The 17560-nt window shown below is 41.2% G+C and overlaps 1 protein-coding gene across 1 annotated transcript in view; it reads left to right on the top strand.

The window, feature by feature from the left end:
• The first annotated feature begins 6171 nt into the window (after positions 1-6171).
• Positions 6172-17560, top strand: part of LOC124622897 (sorbitol dehydrogenase-like) — a 102471-nt gene continuing 91082 nt past the window's right edge. Inside the window, exon 1 of the mRNA XM_047148687.1 lies at positions 6172-6344. Coding sequence (XP_047004643.1) covers positions 6285-6344 — 60 coding nt within the window. The 5' untranslated portion in view covers positions 6172-6284. The remainder of the gene's footprint in view (positions 6345-17560) is intronic.

Raw genomic sequence — 17560 nt, 5'->3', positions numbered from 1 at the left:
TGTAAAATCGAACTGATATCCCATCAGGTCCAGCGGCCTTTCCTCTTTTGAGCGATTTTAATTGTTTCTCTATCCCTCTGCCGTCTATTTCGATAGCTACCATTTTGTCATCTGTGCGACAATCTAGAGAAGGAACTACAGTGCAGTCTTCCTCTGTGAAACAGCTTTGGAGAAAGACATTTAGTATATCGGCCTTAAGTCTGTTATCCTCTGTTTCAGTACCATTTTGGTCACAGAGTGTCTGGACATTTTGTTTTGATCCACCTACCGCTTTGACATAAGACCAAAATTATATTGAATATATCTGGTAAAAATTCAGAGTGGGGTGATGCCCACTTTCTTCCACTAGTCCTGATAACTTACAGAAGTGGAATGCCTTTGCTTTTATCTCACTCGCAGGCCTGTCATTATTTAAATTGCCGACACTGGATAAAGACTTAGAAAACCCCAGATATTTGGGCTAGATCGGAATATTTTCGCGGACACATATAGTCTATCTACGATAATTTGACCGATGGCTACAATGTTCCATGTGTTGAGCATTTTCAGACGATTTGAGTGTATTTGTATCAACATAAAAACAGATAACTTTCTACTGAGCCAGGTCTAGTCTTTTCAAATAAGACAGTGATGTCTGAACCACTAGTCTGATGTTTCGAATTACCTTTACGCTTTTATGTGTTTAAGTGGACATTTACGTCACCCATATTTGCAACGTAAATGGTTGTTGAACAAATTGTGCAGACGACATCTGAGTCATAAATTCCTCTTTTTCACATTTGATATTTGCTTTGCAAATCGCTATTAAATGTACATTTACGTTTTGGAATTTTGCATCTAGAAAAAAAAATACAGTGCTGTTATTGCGATTTTAGGTCACATAACAGAGATAGTGTTAGCACACATACAAGTAATAGAAATAGAGAGAGACAAATAAAACCATAACGAGTTAAAAAGTCTTAACGAGCGGAAATGGTACAAAGAGACTTACATAAGTCGGTGTACTGCAGTATCGTGATACTATGTTTGTAGCACAGACATGTGGAGTGAAACGTACACTTCCACAATTGGCTTCCATGCATACAACTGTCTGGCAGATGGATTGGCTTTGTGGTGCAATGGGAAACGTGTCTACTACATTCTGACCCATGAACGATGGCGGTTTGCGCAAGTCGAGAAACAGAAATCTGTAGTATTGTTGCCAGTTCCACAGTTGCAGTACGAGCATACTCGTAGTTTGCGCTTAATGAAAGGGTATATCCTGAAAATTACGTGTCTCATGTGCTTCTGTATGATTTGTCGCTTACCACTACCATCAGCCATGATAGCTCGCAACAAACGAAATAAAAATTTGCTACATAACTCGCTAATATTATATTTAATGCTCGCATTGTCTACGACATTTACAGCAGAGCTCTGAGAGCACCAGTGAACGCTCATTGGTTGTTGGTGCAGAACAAGGCTAAAATCAGCCGCCATTGTTTGTGGCTCCAACTATAGCGAATCCGACAATGCTTCAAAACTGATAAGTATGTATGGGAATTGGATGTATGTCCTCATCTCTGTCTCCCCTGTCTCTCAGTTCATCTTCTCCTCTCCTCTCTCTTTCTCCATCTCCTGCTCTTTCCCCTTTCTCTGTGCATCACCACCTCCTGCCTCTCCCCGTTATTCTCTTCCCCCCTCTCTCTGTCCACCTTCTTCTTCCTCCTCTCCACGTTCTTCCCCCTTTGCTCTGACTTTGAGCCCTGTTGGTGTTTCAAAGGAATTCCTGATTGGGAACTGAAGTCGCTTAAAATTAATGGATATGGGATATGAAAGGGATCTCTCCCCGTTATTCTCTTCCCCCCTCTCTCTGTCCACCTTCTTCTTCCTCCTCTCCACGTTCTTCCCCCTTTGCTCTGACTTTGAGCCCTGTTGGTGTTTCAAAGGAATTCCTGATTGGGAACTGAAGTCGCTTAAAATTAATGGATATGGGATATGAAAGGGATCTCTCCATGTGCTAGATCTGTGAGGATAGTAGCTTCAGTAACAATATTTTTCATGCTTTTAATCTGCAAATGAGTAGAATTACAAATTTTCGATTAATTCAGATTCCATAGCAGTACTGTATTCTAATCAGCCAATAAGGCATAAATACAATTTTCCTGTTTTCTGTCAAAATCGACTGCGAGGAATAAAACAAAACAGCACAATGTTGGGTATACAAATTTTGTCTGAAATTATAAGTGAGTAGAAAGAAGTCAAATTGGCATGGTGAATTCATTTCACTGTGTATGATAGGTTTCACTGCAACACCCCTTTTCAATGCTTATTTTGCTTTTCGTGACATGGTTCTCTCTCTCTCTCTATTCGTTTAGTCGGTTCCGACTCTTCGTGACCCCATGAACCAAATCACGCCACTTTTTCCTATCTTGCACTTTCTCCCGTAGACCTTCCAGGTTGGAACACATTGCTTCTGTGATGCCATCGATCCATCTCATCCTCTGACGTCCTCTTCTTCTAGTTCCTTCAATCTTCCCCAGCATTAATGTTTTTTCCAGCGAGGCATGCCTTCGCAATGTGTGTCCAAAGTAGGTCAGCTTTTGTTTTAATATTAGACCTTCCAGGGAGAAATCTGGTTTTATTTGATCCAATATTGATCTGTTGGTTCTCTTTGCAGTCCATGGAACTCTAAGAAGTTTCCTCCAACACCACAATTCGAAGGAGTCAATTCTTCGCCGTTCAGCCTTTCTAATGGTCCAGGTCTCACATCCATACTTCACAACATGGTTCACATAACCTCAAATAAGTAACGATTGATTCAGTACTCTCAATGTTGAACTTACCATTCAGTTCCACAATCATTCGTGTTCGGCTGCCATAGTCTACAGCAATGTGGGTCTCATGTAGTATGTTACGCAGTTCATACAAACGAACGTAATAACGAATTTCTTCTTTTCCAGCAGACACCGGTGCTATCAGTTTCTCTTCACCTCCGATGTTGAGAACATCATATCGCTTCAAACGTCTGTAGTGAACAGATTTTTTATTGGAAACGATTTTTGCAGTTTTCGCTTCACTTAACAGACTATTATATTGCTCAGCAGTGACATAAAAATTGTTGTCCTTCTTCTTATTCACTGATTCAATCAAAAGTTCGTAAAATATGTTACGCACAACATCACTCATTCTGATGCAAAGCTGCAGAAGAAACAACACTTAAACGAGTCGCAAAGATGACAGTACGCACGAGCTCGACACTGACTGATACAACGCAGCGGTGAGCAGACTGAGAACTCATAATTGCCAACAAAGAAACCTATCTGAACACAAAATTGGTAACAATGAAAACTGTCTGAACCTGCACGACGGAGGCGGGATCCTCGATCCAGCTTTTACCAATTTGCATTGGTAAATCCTAAGATTTACCAATGTTTCTTGATAAACGTTCGAAATCTATGCATATAACGACAAATTTCGGACTTTTACCACATCGCGATTGTAAATCTTAGGTTTCATCTGTTAACTCTAGGATTTACCATTTATCTTACTTTTACAGTAACACACACACACATACCATACGTATTAGAAACGTGTAGCGGACGTCTGCGTGAACATCTGAGCATTTATTGGTGTAATGTGTAAAAATCTGAAGTAAATCGGTTAAAAACTTTCCGAGACTTTTGGTAACAACCTTAACTTACGAGTCGTCTTGGTTTAGAAATATGTAGGTATACTGTCTACAGGGTGTTACAAAAAGGTACGGCCAAACTTTCAGGAAACATTCCTCACACACAAAGAAAGAAAATATGTTATGTGGACATGTGTCCGGAAGCGCTTACTTTCCATGTTAGAACCCATTTTATTACTTCTCTTCAAATCACATTAATCATGGAATGGAAACACACAGCAACAGAACGTACCAGCGTGACTTCAAACACTTTGTTACAGGAAATGTTCAAAATGTCCTCCGCTAGCGAGGATACATGCATCCATCCTCCGTCGCATGGAATCCCTGATGCGCTGTTGCAGCCCTGGAGAATGGCGTATTGTATCGCAGCCATCCACAATTCGAGCACGAAGAGTCTCTACATTTGCTACCGGGGTTGCGTAGACGAGAGCTTTCAAATGCCCCCATAAATAAAACTCCTTTCCTTGTGATATCACTTGGATGGAATGACACTCTATCCACTACTGGAAACACTAAGTTATTTTTCGGTTTGTCTTAGTTTTTTAAACTTGTATTCACAATGTGCCACTTTCTAACATAGCATTGTATTCATACCAGGACCAGAATTCATCTAAATCTCAAAAAAAGATAAAAAAAATTATGTAGACTGTCAAAGCATCTGATGATGAAGCCCCAAGGCTCGAAATGTACCGTGCATTGAAATAAAATCACGATTTTGACTGAAGGCAGTTATTCTTCATTTTACGCAAGTAATACAGGCACAGAAGAAACACTGTCTACTATGAATAAAGTTAAATCTGTCCTACTGGATTATTGTTTTATATTTTGACATTGTTTTGTGTTAGTCTAAAACATTAGTGGCCAAATTTTGTAAATTGCTGACAGGTAAGCAAGAATTTCTGAAGAAGGCAATAATCACTAGACCTTCCTTGGAAAGCATATGAAATTATTGTAAGTACATAGGAAAATTTATTTAATATTTTCAGTTAAGGTATGCCTAATTTAGGTAAGCAAGAATTTCTGAAGAAGGCAATAATCACCACACCTTCCTTGGAAAGCATATGATATTATTGTAAGCACATAGGAAAATTTATTTAATATTTTCAATTAGGGTGTGCCTAATTTAGTGTTTTTGTGAAAGGGAAATCAAACACATATATTAACCATGAGTCTTACTGCTGTTAAAAACCAGAAAATTATTTCTTACCTGCTGTTACGTGATGCCGAACGGCTTATCGTGTAAAAAAGCACAGAAAATCCTTCAACCTGAAGTTTTTCCTTCTGATCCTGGTTTTGAGTTTTCAGTCTCTAAAAATGAAAGAAAGAATTTGAAAAGGCATCTCTCTGAGATGGACAACTACTCTGAGAGTGTAGGTCAACCGATCCTCCACCTACTGAAAACAATCACGTGTAAATGGACAGGAGCTGCCGTTCCTCGTACCTTGCCAATGTGGGTCAATGTTGTCATTCCGTCTCCATCGAGACGCGTTCAGGCCCGTCACTAGACATTTGCCGTACTGAAAAATCAACCTCTCTTACTTTTTCCAGACAAATATATACGCTCAGCAACATGAAAACAGATACATGTCCTGCTCAAAGATGGAAATAGAAGTATTTTCGGCATTAAAATGTTGATAAAGATAACAAAATCACCAAGTTACAGAGACTGCTGGTTTTCACATTATGACCTGAAACTAATGCCAGTAGATTACTGCTTAAGCTGGTTTGTCTTTCACACTCACATGAACGACTTGCAATCTAATGTCTAAAGACAGTTACTGACTTGTTCCATAGGTCATTTTTATGATAAACGTTACGATGTGGAACTTCGCAGTAATACAAAAAAATGCCTCATCCATTTTTTAAAAAACGCATCATCAGGAAGATTTGCTGCCTGTATATAATTTCTTACCTATTACAGTATCTACAAAGTTAGAAAATATGAAAAGTTTGTCTGTGTCAAAGACACAAATTTCGTGCGACACCCGTTACAGGACTTTGTACTGCTCCTTATTAGAACGAGCTGAACCTTTTTTCTTTCTGTTTTTCAGTCAGTTTTTGCGCCCCTTCTGTGCCTGCAGCCTTGGCGGGGTCCTGTCTCGCCACTACTTCGTTACAGCTCTGGTTGAGCTGAGATAGAGATGCCAATTTAAAAAAAAATTAAAATAGCTTCCTAAATTTTTGCTGTATGTACCGAAATTTTTAAGCTCCGTCTTCCAAAAAAAATTGGACCTGCCCATGCTGCACCAGTCTATTTGTTCGGGCGTCGTTGAGTAGGCTAATAAACGTTGCGTATTTAAACTATATTGTCCGAAAACACAGTGCTTCATTTGCTTCTTTTTTTCCTTTTCGCAACCGTCTTTGAGATGCAATTTATTCCCTTATATAACACGACACCTCTAAATCGCTCGGCGAGGTAAAAATACGTTACAGTTACAAACAACTGGATTACAGTCCTGAGTTGCGGCGTGTAATGTGACAACTAAGCGGGCGTTCTTACATAATGGCTCAGTAATTTACTTCCAAGTGTGTCTGCTTCTACTACAGTCAGAGTTCCCTCAGTTTTGCGAGATACTTTGATGACAGATCCCTGTTCATAGCGACGATAAAGACCATGGCAGAGCAACAAGAGAATTTGGCCGCTGTACTCCACAAAAAAGATGACATTCGTATAGTAAGTCCCAGTGTTAGCTTAGAAAAGTTTTATTTTAAATTGACAATAGCAAACCTACCTGTTTGGCCTGCTATAGCTTTCTCTCCCTGTTTCCGTAACGTATGTCTTATTTCCAGATGGTTATCAAAATACGAACTTACCTGACAGAATATGCTAATTACTGCATCAGACCTCATATAGCATGATTATTCCGTCCATAAGGGGCGGCATTATGACGACTACGACTGTTGATAAATACAATGAAACAGTTTCTGTATCAGCCACTCGTTTATTTTACTACTATGCGTTTCGAAGGTTCACACCACTGTCTTCAGGTGGAAAATTGTTTATTTACGTGGTTGCTGTTGGTAAAGAGTACAGAATCATTTCACATTAGAAGACCAAGGACAGTGCACGCTATTTTGCGTCTTTTGCTAATAATAAAATTTGTTTATTTAGCAAAAGACGCAAAATAACCTACACTGTGCTTGGTCTGCTACTGTGGAAAGACGTCTGTGCTCTTCACCAACACCAGCCATGCAATTAACTATGCTCCATCTGAAGATGATGGTGTGAACCACCGAAACGCAAAGGCAAAATAAACAAGTGATTAATGTAGAAACTGTTTTCATTTGCTCATATAGCATACCGTATAGCTGCAAATCATCGTGGAATGCATAACTACAGCTAGTATACATAGTTCACAGAAATTCTATGCCATTCAGCAGGCTGTGCAGTACTTAGTTTCGTTAACGATGTTGTGGTGCGAGATACACATCAGATTACCTGCCCCCAACATAGTTGATACTGCTGAAACAATATGTTGGGGAGGGTCACCTCATCCACATCGTAATAACTGCATTGAGCCAAGTTCTTCGTACAACCTCGTCTTTGAAGGTGTTGTTCCCATTACACCTTTCTTTCAATCCAGCACTAAACATAGCTGAATATCTGTTGTTCAGTTATTGTGGTGCATTACGCTTTGTTAGGCAATGCTTCATTATAGACCATACACAGAGGAAAAAAATGAAATGCTTGTTCGGTTCCCGTGTACCAGCAGCAAAACTTTCATTAATTCACAATTCAACATTTACAGAGTAAGGTTAAAGTGCACAAAACCTGAACGAAGGCAGGTGTGAGTGAGCAAACTAGATGCTGGATGAGTAATAACAGTTGTAAGTCCTCGTAAAATCGTAATCAGCATTGCAGTTAATAGTCTATATAGCAGTCTGCAGTCTAGTCCACCAGAGAACAACCAAACTCCAGTGGTGTGTCATGAAGACGTCAACTGCATTCACTTGATGATCGATATATTCTGTGGCGGGATCGATGTTGTTATCTGGGCAACAGACAAGCTCCTTCGTCCCAAAGTTCGTCGGTAAGAAACGTCCAAGATGGTGACAGAGACGACGAACCAGACGAGGGCGAATGTAGGTGGATATCTCGCCCAATGGTTCTGTCAGCAGAGACTGCATATCGACGCCCAAGGTTGGCAAGGAGATCGGAGGTGCCTCATCCATTTCCACTTCCAAAGGTGGCTGGCTGTCTACGGCGTTGAATGAATGGGCAGCAGAATCAGTGCAGCAATCCATGGAATACCGTGCCATCTCGTACTTGTCAGTGGCGTTTTCCCGCAAGACTGTGATCACATTGGGGCAATTAACCGACGACAAATATAGGTCGAAGACGGCTGAAATCAGTATGCAAGTACCTCTGCAGTCATAGCGCAACCAATATCATCGTCTTAACTTACAGGCTTCAAAAATGATCGGCGCATTTAAATCAGTTCTTTTTCTGACGTTCCCACACGCATAACAGATTGTGATAAATAGTGCGAGCCATGACAGAGGTATCGTCAAATTTTATGTGGTGACCATTTTCTAACGCATGCTCAGCTTATGCAGATTTCTCTGGATAGCGTAGGCGATAATACATCTCATGTTCTTTCCTGTGTTGTTCCGCAGTGCACACTGTTTGTCCGATGTACTTCTGGCTACACTCACAAGGTATTTCGCAGACTCCAGGTGTTCTGAACCCTAATGCGTCTTTAACTGGTCTCAGTAATTGACGGATTTTCGTTGGAGGCCTGGAGATTGATTTGATCTTGTGTCTTTTCAACAGGCAGCTTATCTTGACCGACAGAGGGCCACAGAATGGCAGCGAAGCAAGTTTCTTTTCCTGCTCCTCGTTGGTGGTCTTATTATGATATTTCCCAGAAATGACTTCTTTCACTTGATGGGTGCTGTAGCCGTTATTCCTGAAAACCTTGCCTAGGTGGCTCAGTTCATGGGGCAGGTTATCGTCGTCTGATATTACTCTTGCACAATGCACCAATGTTTGTAATACTGTGCGCTTCTGTGCTGGATGATGATGGCTGACGGCGTGCAGGTACGGGTCTGTGTGTGTGGGTTTTCTGTAGACGCTGCGGCCAAGGCACCCATTTCGTTTACGGTGGACAAGAACGCCGAGGAAGTGCAATGCATTATCTTTTTCCATCTCCATGGTGAACTGGATATTACTGTTGATGTCATTGAGGTGTCTAGTTTCTCGCGTCCGTGTGGCCAAATGACGAACGTGTCGTCAACGTATCGAAAGAAACACTTCAGCTTCAATGGCGCGGTATCTATGGCAATATCCTCAAAATTCTCCATGAAGAGGTTCGCAGCAGCTGGAGCCAACGGGCTACACATTGCTACGCCGTCTGTCTGATTGTAATACTGGCCCTTGTACTCGAAATAGGAGGACGTAAGAGTGTGCATAAATAGCTCGATCACGTCACTTACAAAGTACTGGGAAATTAGATCCAAAGCGTCTTTGATTGGCACATTCGTAAACAGCGCTACTACATCAAAACTGACCATAATATCATCCTCACTAAGGCGTAGATGGTTGATTCTACTGATAAATTCTCCTGCGTTTTGTATATGATGTTCGCAGTGTCCCTCATGTGGAGCAAGAAGCTTGGCCAAATGCTTCGCCAGCTTGTATGTTGGAGAACCTATTGTCGACACAATAAGGCGAAATGGCGTCCTGTCCTTGTGTATCTTCGGTAAACCATAAGCATTAGGTGGTCTAGGCGCCTGTGGGAGAAGATTCTTAACCACACTGTCCTCCACTGAAGATCGCTTAAGAAGTTCATATGTTTTTCCCTACCGTTTGATGTCGGGTCGCGTGGGAGCTTCCGTTAAGTATCTTCATTCAGAAGTGCACAGATCTTCGTATCATAGTCCTCGAACTCCATAATTACGGCGGCATTGCCCTTGTCAGCAGGAAGTACCACAATGCTTTCATCATTATGTAGTGCTCGAAGGCCGTTGCGCTCAGCCCTGGTCATGTTGGATGCTGGTAACTTCGCCTTTGTCAGTATACGGCTGATTTCTTGCAGTATTTCGTCTGCTGTTTCATGTGGGAGCTTGTGGACTGCCTGTTTAACACCGCTTATTATTTCACAGACAGGAATGTCCCTTCGATGAAAGTGCGAAATTAAGTCCTTTCTTAAGTACCGACGTTGCACCCACGTCTATATCTCTCGCCGTCAAGTTGATGACGGTGCGTGAATACAGACGGTGGCTTGCAGCTCATCACTGCGTGGGATCCAGCGATGGCGTGGTTGAAGAGGGCACATCGAATGCCGAATCAAAACATGCCCATACATGGCAATGTCACAGGTACCAGTGACGTCACAGCCGGCAGCTAGCGTATATAAGGGCGCACCAACAGCCCACTGGTAGTCATACCACTTGACAATGGCCACGGAGAGCTTGGCCGAAAGCTTGTGCAGTTTTAAGCAATTGACGCGGTTGGAAACCCAAGAACATTTTATTCAATGTTATATATATAGTAGTCTGGGGCCGAATCCAATAAAGAACAGCTACGTTCCAGTAGCCAATTGCTAGGATGATGTTAACAGTCTTCACTTGGCGAACGTTACCTCCTGTGGCAGAATTGATGTCATTATTCGGGCTAGATACAAGATTTACAAGGGTGTACAGAGAGAGGGGCAAGGGTTGGCAGCTGCCTCCTTTCCCCAATGGGAAACAAAAAATGATATTTGCAAACCAGTTTCACATCCTGCCTCTCCACAGAGTAGACATATCAGTACAGAACATGGAATGGATATCACTGGTAGCAAGTGTACCCAGAGTAATTTGAGACGCTATTCCAAGGTGGATGACAGTTTGTTATATATTGTCCAACCCTCTCCTACCCCCTTGCCGCCCAAATATAGCTTCCTATCATTCCCACTATTAAATGTCACAGATGACAACGATTTTAATAATAATAACAAAAATAAAGGCAACATTTTAATATGACAATAGTAACATGTTCACTTCACATATAACTTGAGTATAACATTCAAGAACTTGCAGTTCTGAGAAATTCAGTATTTGAAAGTCTGACCTGGTGGTCTACTAGTAACGCACACGCTTGGAAACTGAGAGGCTACATGATCAAATCCCTGTCGAGCCATGGTTTTTCAGTCTGCCCTTATTTTGACCTTCACCTGGCAAGTGAAGTGAGGAATTGCCAGGATGACACGTGAATCACATTCCCCTTGGACTGTAGGTCCTCATTCTCTGGTTGAATAACTGGTGTTGGTTGGAGATGAATAAGTCGCTGAGTGGCATCCAGTCAAAAGACTTACATTTGGCCACATAAAATTACGTCAATCAGTGAATAAGTAAGCTTCTCTATTTTATTTCTCTGCAAAGTAAGCTGTTCCCATGACATATAAGGTGAGTTCGACTGGAAGGTGTTGACAATGCTCACACAACCTTGTGATGCGTATCTTGCCAGTACACTTGAAGGTGCAAGGAGTTAACATCAACAAAGTGTGTCTGGTTCTGAGCTGCACTCTTTCATTTGTTTTTTCACAGTAAAATGGCTGTCCACGGTCAATATCCATCGAGGGCTAATCTCTGTCCATGCAGTACATTCAAATGGCTCAACGTTGGCGTTTGTAATTTGTGGAAGGGCACACACATGTGCATGATGAATAGAACACACGGAGGCTTACTACAGTGGATCCCATTATTGCAGTTCTCATTATTGCTGAGGGAGCTCATTGCATTACCACTGACAACATCCTAATACAGCTACCCCCTGGAACTGCAATTGACCACTCATACATCAAAAATATCCTGACAGACCACCTTCACTACTGCAAAGTCTGTGCAAGATGAGACTCACGTTTGCTGAGTCATTTTTACAAACAGCAACGATTGAAGTCAGCCAGAATATTTCTGAAAATGAATCAGAGAGAGAAATGCTCTCCAAATGGCTTTTCCCTGGGGACAAGCTCTGGGTCCATCATTTGACTTGTGAGACAAAACGTCAAGGTACAAAGTGAAAGAAACCTGTCTAAAGGGCCCCAGAAGAGCCAAAGATCACAGATTAATCAGAGCAAGGTATTGTAACCACCTTTTGGGACTGTCAGGGGGTTTTGACCATTTAGTACCTGCCTTGCAATGCAGAGGTGCTGCAATGTCTTGAGGAATCTGTGAGCTGCCACCAAAAGAAAATGGCCTGGACATTTGCCTCAAAAAATTCTCTTCCTTCATGACAATGCTCGGCCTCATACAACTTGAATGACTCACATGGAGCTCAGAAGATTCAACTGGCAAGAGTTCTCGCATCCTCCATATTCATCAGACTTTGCCCCCGGGTGATTCTCACATGTTGCTCCAAGACAAAGGTCATATTGGAGGTAAGCACTTCATCACCGATGATGAAATCAAATTAACAGTGAATAGCTAATTACAGGTACATTACATGATCTGGTACAACAGTGGTTTGGAAGAACTTTTGTTGAGTTACTGTACCAAAAATACTTGGAAAAACATGGCAACTATGTGGAAAATTAATGGAAGCATTGTACAATATCAATAAAATAATTTCAAAACGATAAATTATGTGTTTTATACCATCAAAAAAAATTTTGCTTCACCTCAGTTCTGAGAGTTCCAGAATCTGTACGGAAAATTGGAATAGAGATCAACATAAACGTTATTTCTGCTCTTTGTATTGCTCATGAAAACCGCACACAGCATGTTGTACCACCATACAGTGAGACCTTCAGAGGTGGTGGCCTAGATAGCTGTACACATTGGTAGCACGTCCTCTTGCATTGATGCATGCCTGTATTCATTGTGGCATAATATCCACAAGTTCATCAAGGCACTGTTGCTTCAGATTGTCCCACTCCTCAACGGCGATTCAGCGTAGACCCCTCAGAGTGGTTGGTGGGTCACGTCATCCATAAACAGCCCTTTTCACTCTACCCCAGGCATGTTCGATAGGCTTCATGTCTGGAGAACAAGCTGGCCACTCTAGTTGAGCAATGTCATTATCCTGAAAGAAGTCATTCACAGGATGTGCATGATAGGGGTGCGAATTGTCCATGAAGATGAATACCACACCAATAAGCTGCCGATAGGGTTGCGCTATTGGTCGGAGAATGGCATTCACGTACGATACAGCTGTTATGGCCCCTTCCATGACCACTAGTGGCGTACATCAGCCCCACATAATGCCACCCCAAAACAGAAGGGAACCTCCACCTTGCTGCACTCACAGAACAATGTGTCTAAGGAGTTCAGCCTGACTGGGTTGCCTCCAAACATGCCTCCAACAATTCTCTGGTTGAAGGCATATGTGACACTCATAGCTTAAGAGAATGTGACACCAATCCTGAGCTGTCCATTCGGCATGTTGTTGGGCCCATCTGTACCGTGTTGCATGGTGTTGTGGTTACAAAGTTGGACCTCGCCATGGACGTCATGAGTAAAGTTGCACATCATACAGCCTATTGCGCACAGTTTGAGTCATAACATGATGTCCTGTGGCTGCACAAAAAGCGTTATTCAATATGGTAGCATTGCTGTAAGGGTTCCTCCGAGCCATAATCCATAGGTAGTGATCATCCTCTGCAGTAGTAGCCCTTGGGCGGCCTGAGCGAGGCATGTCATCGACAGTTCGTTTCTCTCTGTATCTTCTCCATGTTCAAACAACATCACTTTGGTGCACTCTGAGATAACTGGACACTTCACTTGTTGAGAGCCCTTCCTGGCACAAAGTAACAATGTGGACATGATCGAACCGTGGTATTGACTGTCTAGGCATCGTTAAACTACAGACAACACAAGCCCTGTACCTACTTTCTGGTGGAATGACTGGAAATGATTGGCTGTTGGACCCCCTCCACCTAATAGGCACTGCTCATACATGGTTGTTTACATTTTTGGGTGGGTTTAGTGACATATCTGAACAGTCAAAGGGACATATCTGAACTGTCAATGTCTATCTTCAGGAATTCTGGGAACTGGGGTGATGCAAAACGTTTTTGATGTGTGTGTGTGTGTGTGTGTGTGTGTGTGTGTGTGTGTGTGTGTGTGTGTGTGTGTAAAGCATTTGTCCAAAAACTTGATAAGTAGGTGTTTCCTGTAATTGATTTAAGAACTATAATAGTGACAAAGTTTCACAACTTCCGCAACACATTTACACACTACAGAATCTAAGTGAGCACTCAACACTAACAGTATTCCATGTAGCATTGCATTTACGGACAAAGTTCTGCAGACTATGGTTAGGCGAGTGCGTAAAGAAATGGAATGCTGTTTCTTTCTGTAGCTTCCTTGTATGCTTGGGTAGTATGTCTTTTATTGTTTTCCAAAAGTTACCTGAGTAGGTTGCATACTGACATATGTAAAAATATAAACACTTTTCTTAGGGGATGTATTTTTTTATGTATTACTACACAGGGCCCAAAACTGCAACAAATTTGAGTACAGAAAGTATCTGTCCAACAACAAAATACATGTTAATGTGACCACTGCCTGTGTTCAATGTCAACATGAAATATCCTCTCACAGATGACAGGTGGCAACACTAGCAGTGGAGGGTATATAAAGCGTGTCGGGGTGTGTGGTAAACAGTGCAGTCATTGTCGTAATGCAGGAACAGAGTCATTTATCTGCCATGCAAATGGATGCAATCATTGGCTCTCAGGCCAAAGAGGAAGCATTTCCAAAATGATAAAGTTTTTAAATTGTTTACATGCTGAAATAGTTATAAGTTCACTGGCCATGGGAAAATGGAGTTACCAGACATTCACTATGGCAACTGAGGTGCAGCATGGGACATAGGTGACAGGGGCGAATGATGGGTGTGGAGATGTGTACATGTTAACAGATGTGCAGCTGCTGAGCAAATGACCACCCATATGAACCAAGAGGCTACCAACAGTGTTTCCTCAATGACTGTTCAGCAAATGTTGCTGCATAAGATCGTCCTCAGCAGGCACATGTTTCATGCACACATGCTGACTGCTATTCATCAGTGATGAAGGCTGGAGATTGCATGCCAGTACCACAACTGGACTCCTCTGAGTGGTGACAGGTGACATTTTCACAATGAATCACGTTTTATGCTTCATTGGACAGATGCTTGTTGGCATCTACGACATGAAATGTCTGAAAACAAGATGACCAAGCCAGAGAAGGGAGAGTTATAGTCTGGGGAATGTTTCTGTGGCATTCCCTGGGTGATCTCATCATTCAGGAAGGCACATTGGATCAATACAAGTATGCATCTATCCTTGAGAACCACGTCTACCCCATCCTGCAATTTGTTTTTCCTTGGCATGTTGGCATCTACCAGCCAGGCAATCAATAGTCTGTGGAACCACCTTGATCACACTGTTTGTGTCATGGATTCTCAACCGGGAAACCTATCACAGCTGGCCACGGCAATGATGAAGTCCACATGACTTCACATCCCTGTCGGTACCTTCCAGAACTTCATTGACTATCTTCCTGCTTGTCTTGTGGAAAAGGTGGTTGTTTATGCATGCAACAGTTGGTCACATTAATGTGAACAGACAGTTTAATTTGTAAAAATCACATGCAAACCAAACAATCTCAGTTAAGTACAATGTACATTGTATTTAGCAGGCACCTACTACAAAAAGATGGCATTACTGTAGTTGGTCATTATTAATTATAGTTTGTCAATAGTTTTGACTTTATTTTGTAATAAATTGTGCTCATTTACATCCAATCCTCTCCTGGCTCAGATCCAGGGTATTTTTTACCTTTCTCACACCCTTTTCCCTGCAGTATATAACCCTACCATCTTGCAGGCCTGTAGTATAGTAGGCAAGCAATCTAATTGGTCATTACATCATTTGACAATCGTGAAATTAGACTTTGAGTTTATTAAGATTTGCAGCTCTACTATCATTGATGGGAATAAATGAAGTAAAATTCTTTTGCGAGCAATTGATGCACTGTATGCATTTTCTAATTGACAAATCACAACTGTACAGTACACTAAAGATAGTCATCATATTAAATAATGAATGGCTTTCCCAGTCATACTGGCAGTAAATTCTATTTGCTCTTTCACTCAATATGTCCCATACATCCCATCCAGAAGGAATACTTTCATGAATGTGGAAAGATCCCATGCAAAGATAAACAAACCACAAGGAAGTCATAGAATCTTAATCCATATACTGCTTTAACAGCTTTAATACTAAAATAAAGAATTATCATAAATTTTTTACATTCATAATTCTTTGCTCCAAAATTTAGCCTTATGACATTGTGTTAGCTTAATGAGTCACAAACATGTCATAATAGTTTCACTGTTGGCAATCCTGACTGTGAGAGGTGGGCAAGCTAAGTCCAGTATCGCCTACTTCGCCAATGGAGGTGATGTGTGATGAGCAATATGTGGCTTTGAAATTCTGCTTTCATATCGACAACTATTCCATTGAGGCATATGGATTGCTACAGGAATCCTATGGAGAGACTGTTCTTCCCTACAGCACAGCTCATAGGTGGTTTAAATTGTTTAAAGCAGTGACACAGTCAAACCCAGAAGAAGATGTTCCTGCTCTCCACCTTTTGCTCTTGCAAAGGGAAACATCAACACTGCTACTGTCATTGTGAGAGAAGGTCAACAAATAACCTTACAAACAATTTCTCAAACAATGAAAATTTCATTGAGTACCACCAACAAGCTGAGAGAAAATTTACACATAAGACATTTTTGTACACTGTGAGCTCCAAAATGGCTGATTCCCAAACAAACAAGTCTATGTGTATTTGAAGTTGATGCTAGAGGAAGATCTGGAGTTTCTTTCTAAGAAAACCTATGCTCATGAAACTTGGCTAATTTGTTATGATCCTGTGAGCAAACAGGAAAACTCCTTCATCACCACCCCCCAAGAAAACAAAAGTGGTTGCTTTTGCTGCAATTTGCTCATCTCACTTTTTGATATTCACAGAATGGTTTATCAGCATGTTGTGTCTGCACATACATCAATAATTCAACAGTGGTACAGGGATCCCCCAAAAACTTTGCAAGTCCATATCAGATAGAAAAGATCACATATCTGTAAAACAGGCTGAATCCAGATGCTGCACCACGATAGTGTACAGCTGCAAATTGCAAATGCTGATATTGATTATCTTGCAAAAGTCAGTGTGATGCTCACATTTTGCCATATGTGACTTTTTTCTATTCTCTAACCTGAAGAGAAGCACCTTCGGCAGATGTTTACTATCATCAGAAGCAGTAGCAAAGACTGCATAGATGATTTTGAAGGACCTTTCAATAAACGGTTTCCAGCAAGTTTTTCAGACTGGCAGAAATGCAAGTGCATTGCATCCAAAGGATATTATTTTGAGAAAGACCATCAAAATTCCAATGATGAGAAAAGGTATGTTGTCAAAGAAAATTATGATCATTCTCTGTTGAATGTTCCACATATCTATGCTTAAGTTAGTTAAATTCAACCTGGTAAGTTGGGAAGAAAGCTGCTACTTTGAGATAAGCTGTTGTTTAATGTCATATTGGCAGCTTAATGTTTACTTCATTACTCTGGTACTTTTCAAAGAAAGCAGTTACCTACATCTGTAAATAGAGAGGTCAGGTAACAACATGCTACTCTTACGCAGCTCCTTCAGTAAGCTCTACAACTTGCCATGTAGCTATCAAAAATTATCAATCCTGCAGGAGTGGCTAATGAGGCACACTTGTAATTTTCTTCTGAATTTGGTGGGATTTCAAATGTTAGGCTTTATTTTAGGTGGAAGCTTGTTATTTGTCCAGAGATCATGATATAGGATTTTCCATCCTATTACAATGAAATATGAATAGTATCAGCTGAAATATACAGACAAATACATACAAAGTTTTTCTCCTAAATGTCATCAGGCACACTTTGTCTG

This window comes from Schistocerca americana, chromosome 7, assembly GCF_021461395.2.
Source record: "Schistocerca americana isolate TAMUIC-IGC-003095 chromosome 7, iqSchAmer2.1, whole genome shotgun sequence".
Taxonomy (NCBI): domain Eukaryota; kingdom Metazoa; phylum Arthropoda; class Insecta; order Orthoptera; family Acrididae; genus Schistocerca; species Schistocerca americana.
This window is presented reverse-complemented; position numbering and strand designations above follow the sequence as displayed.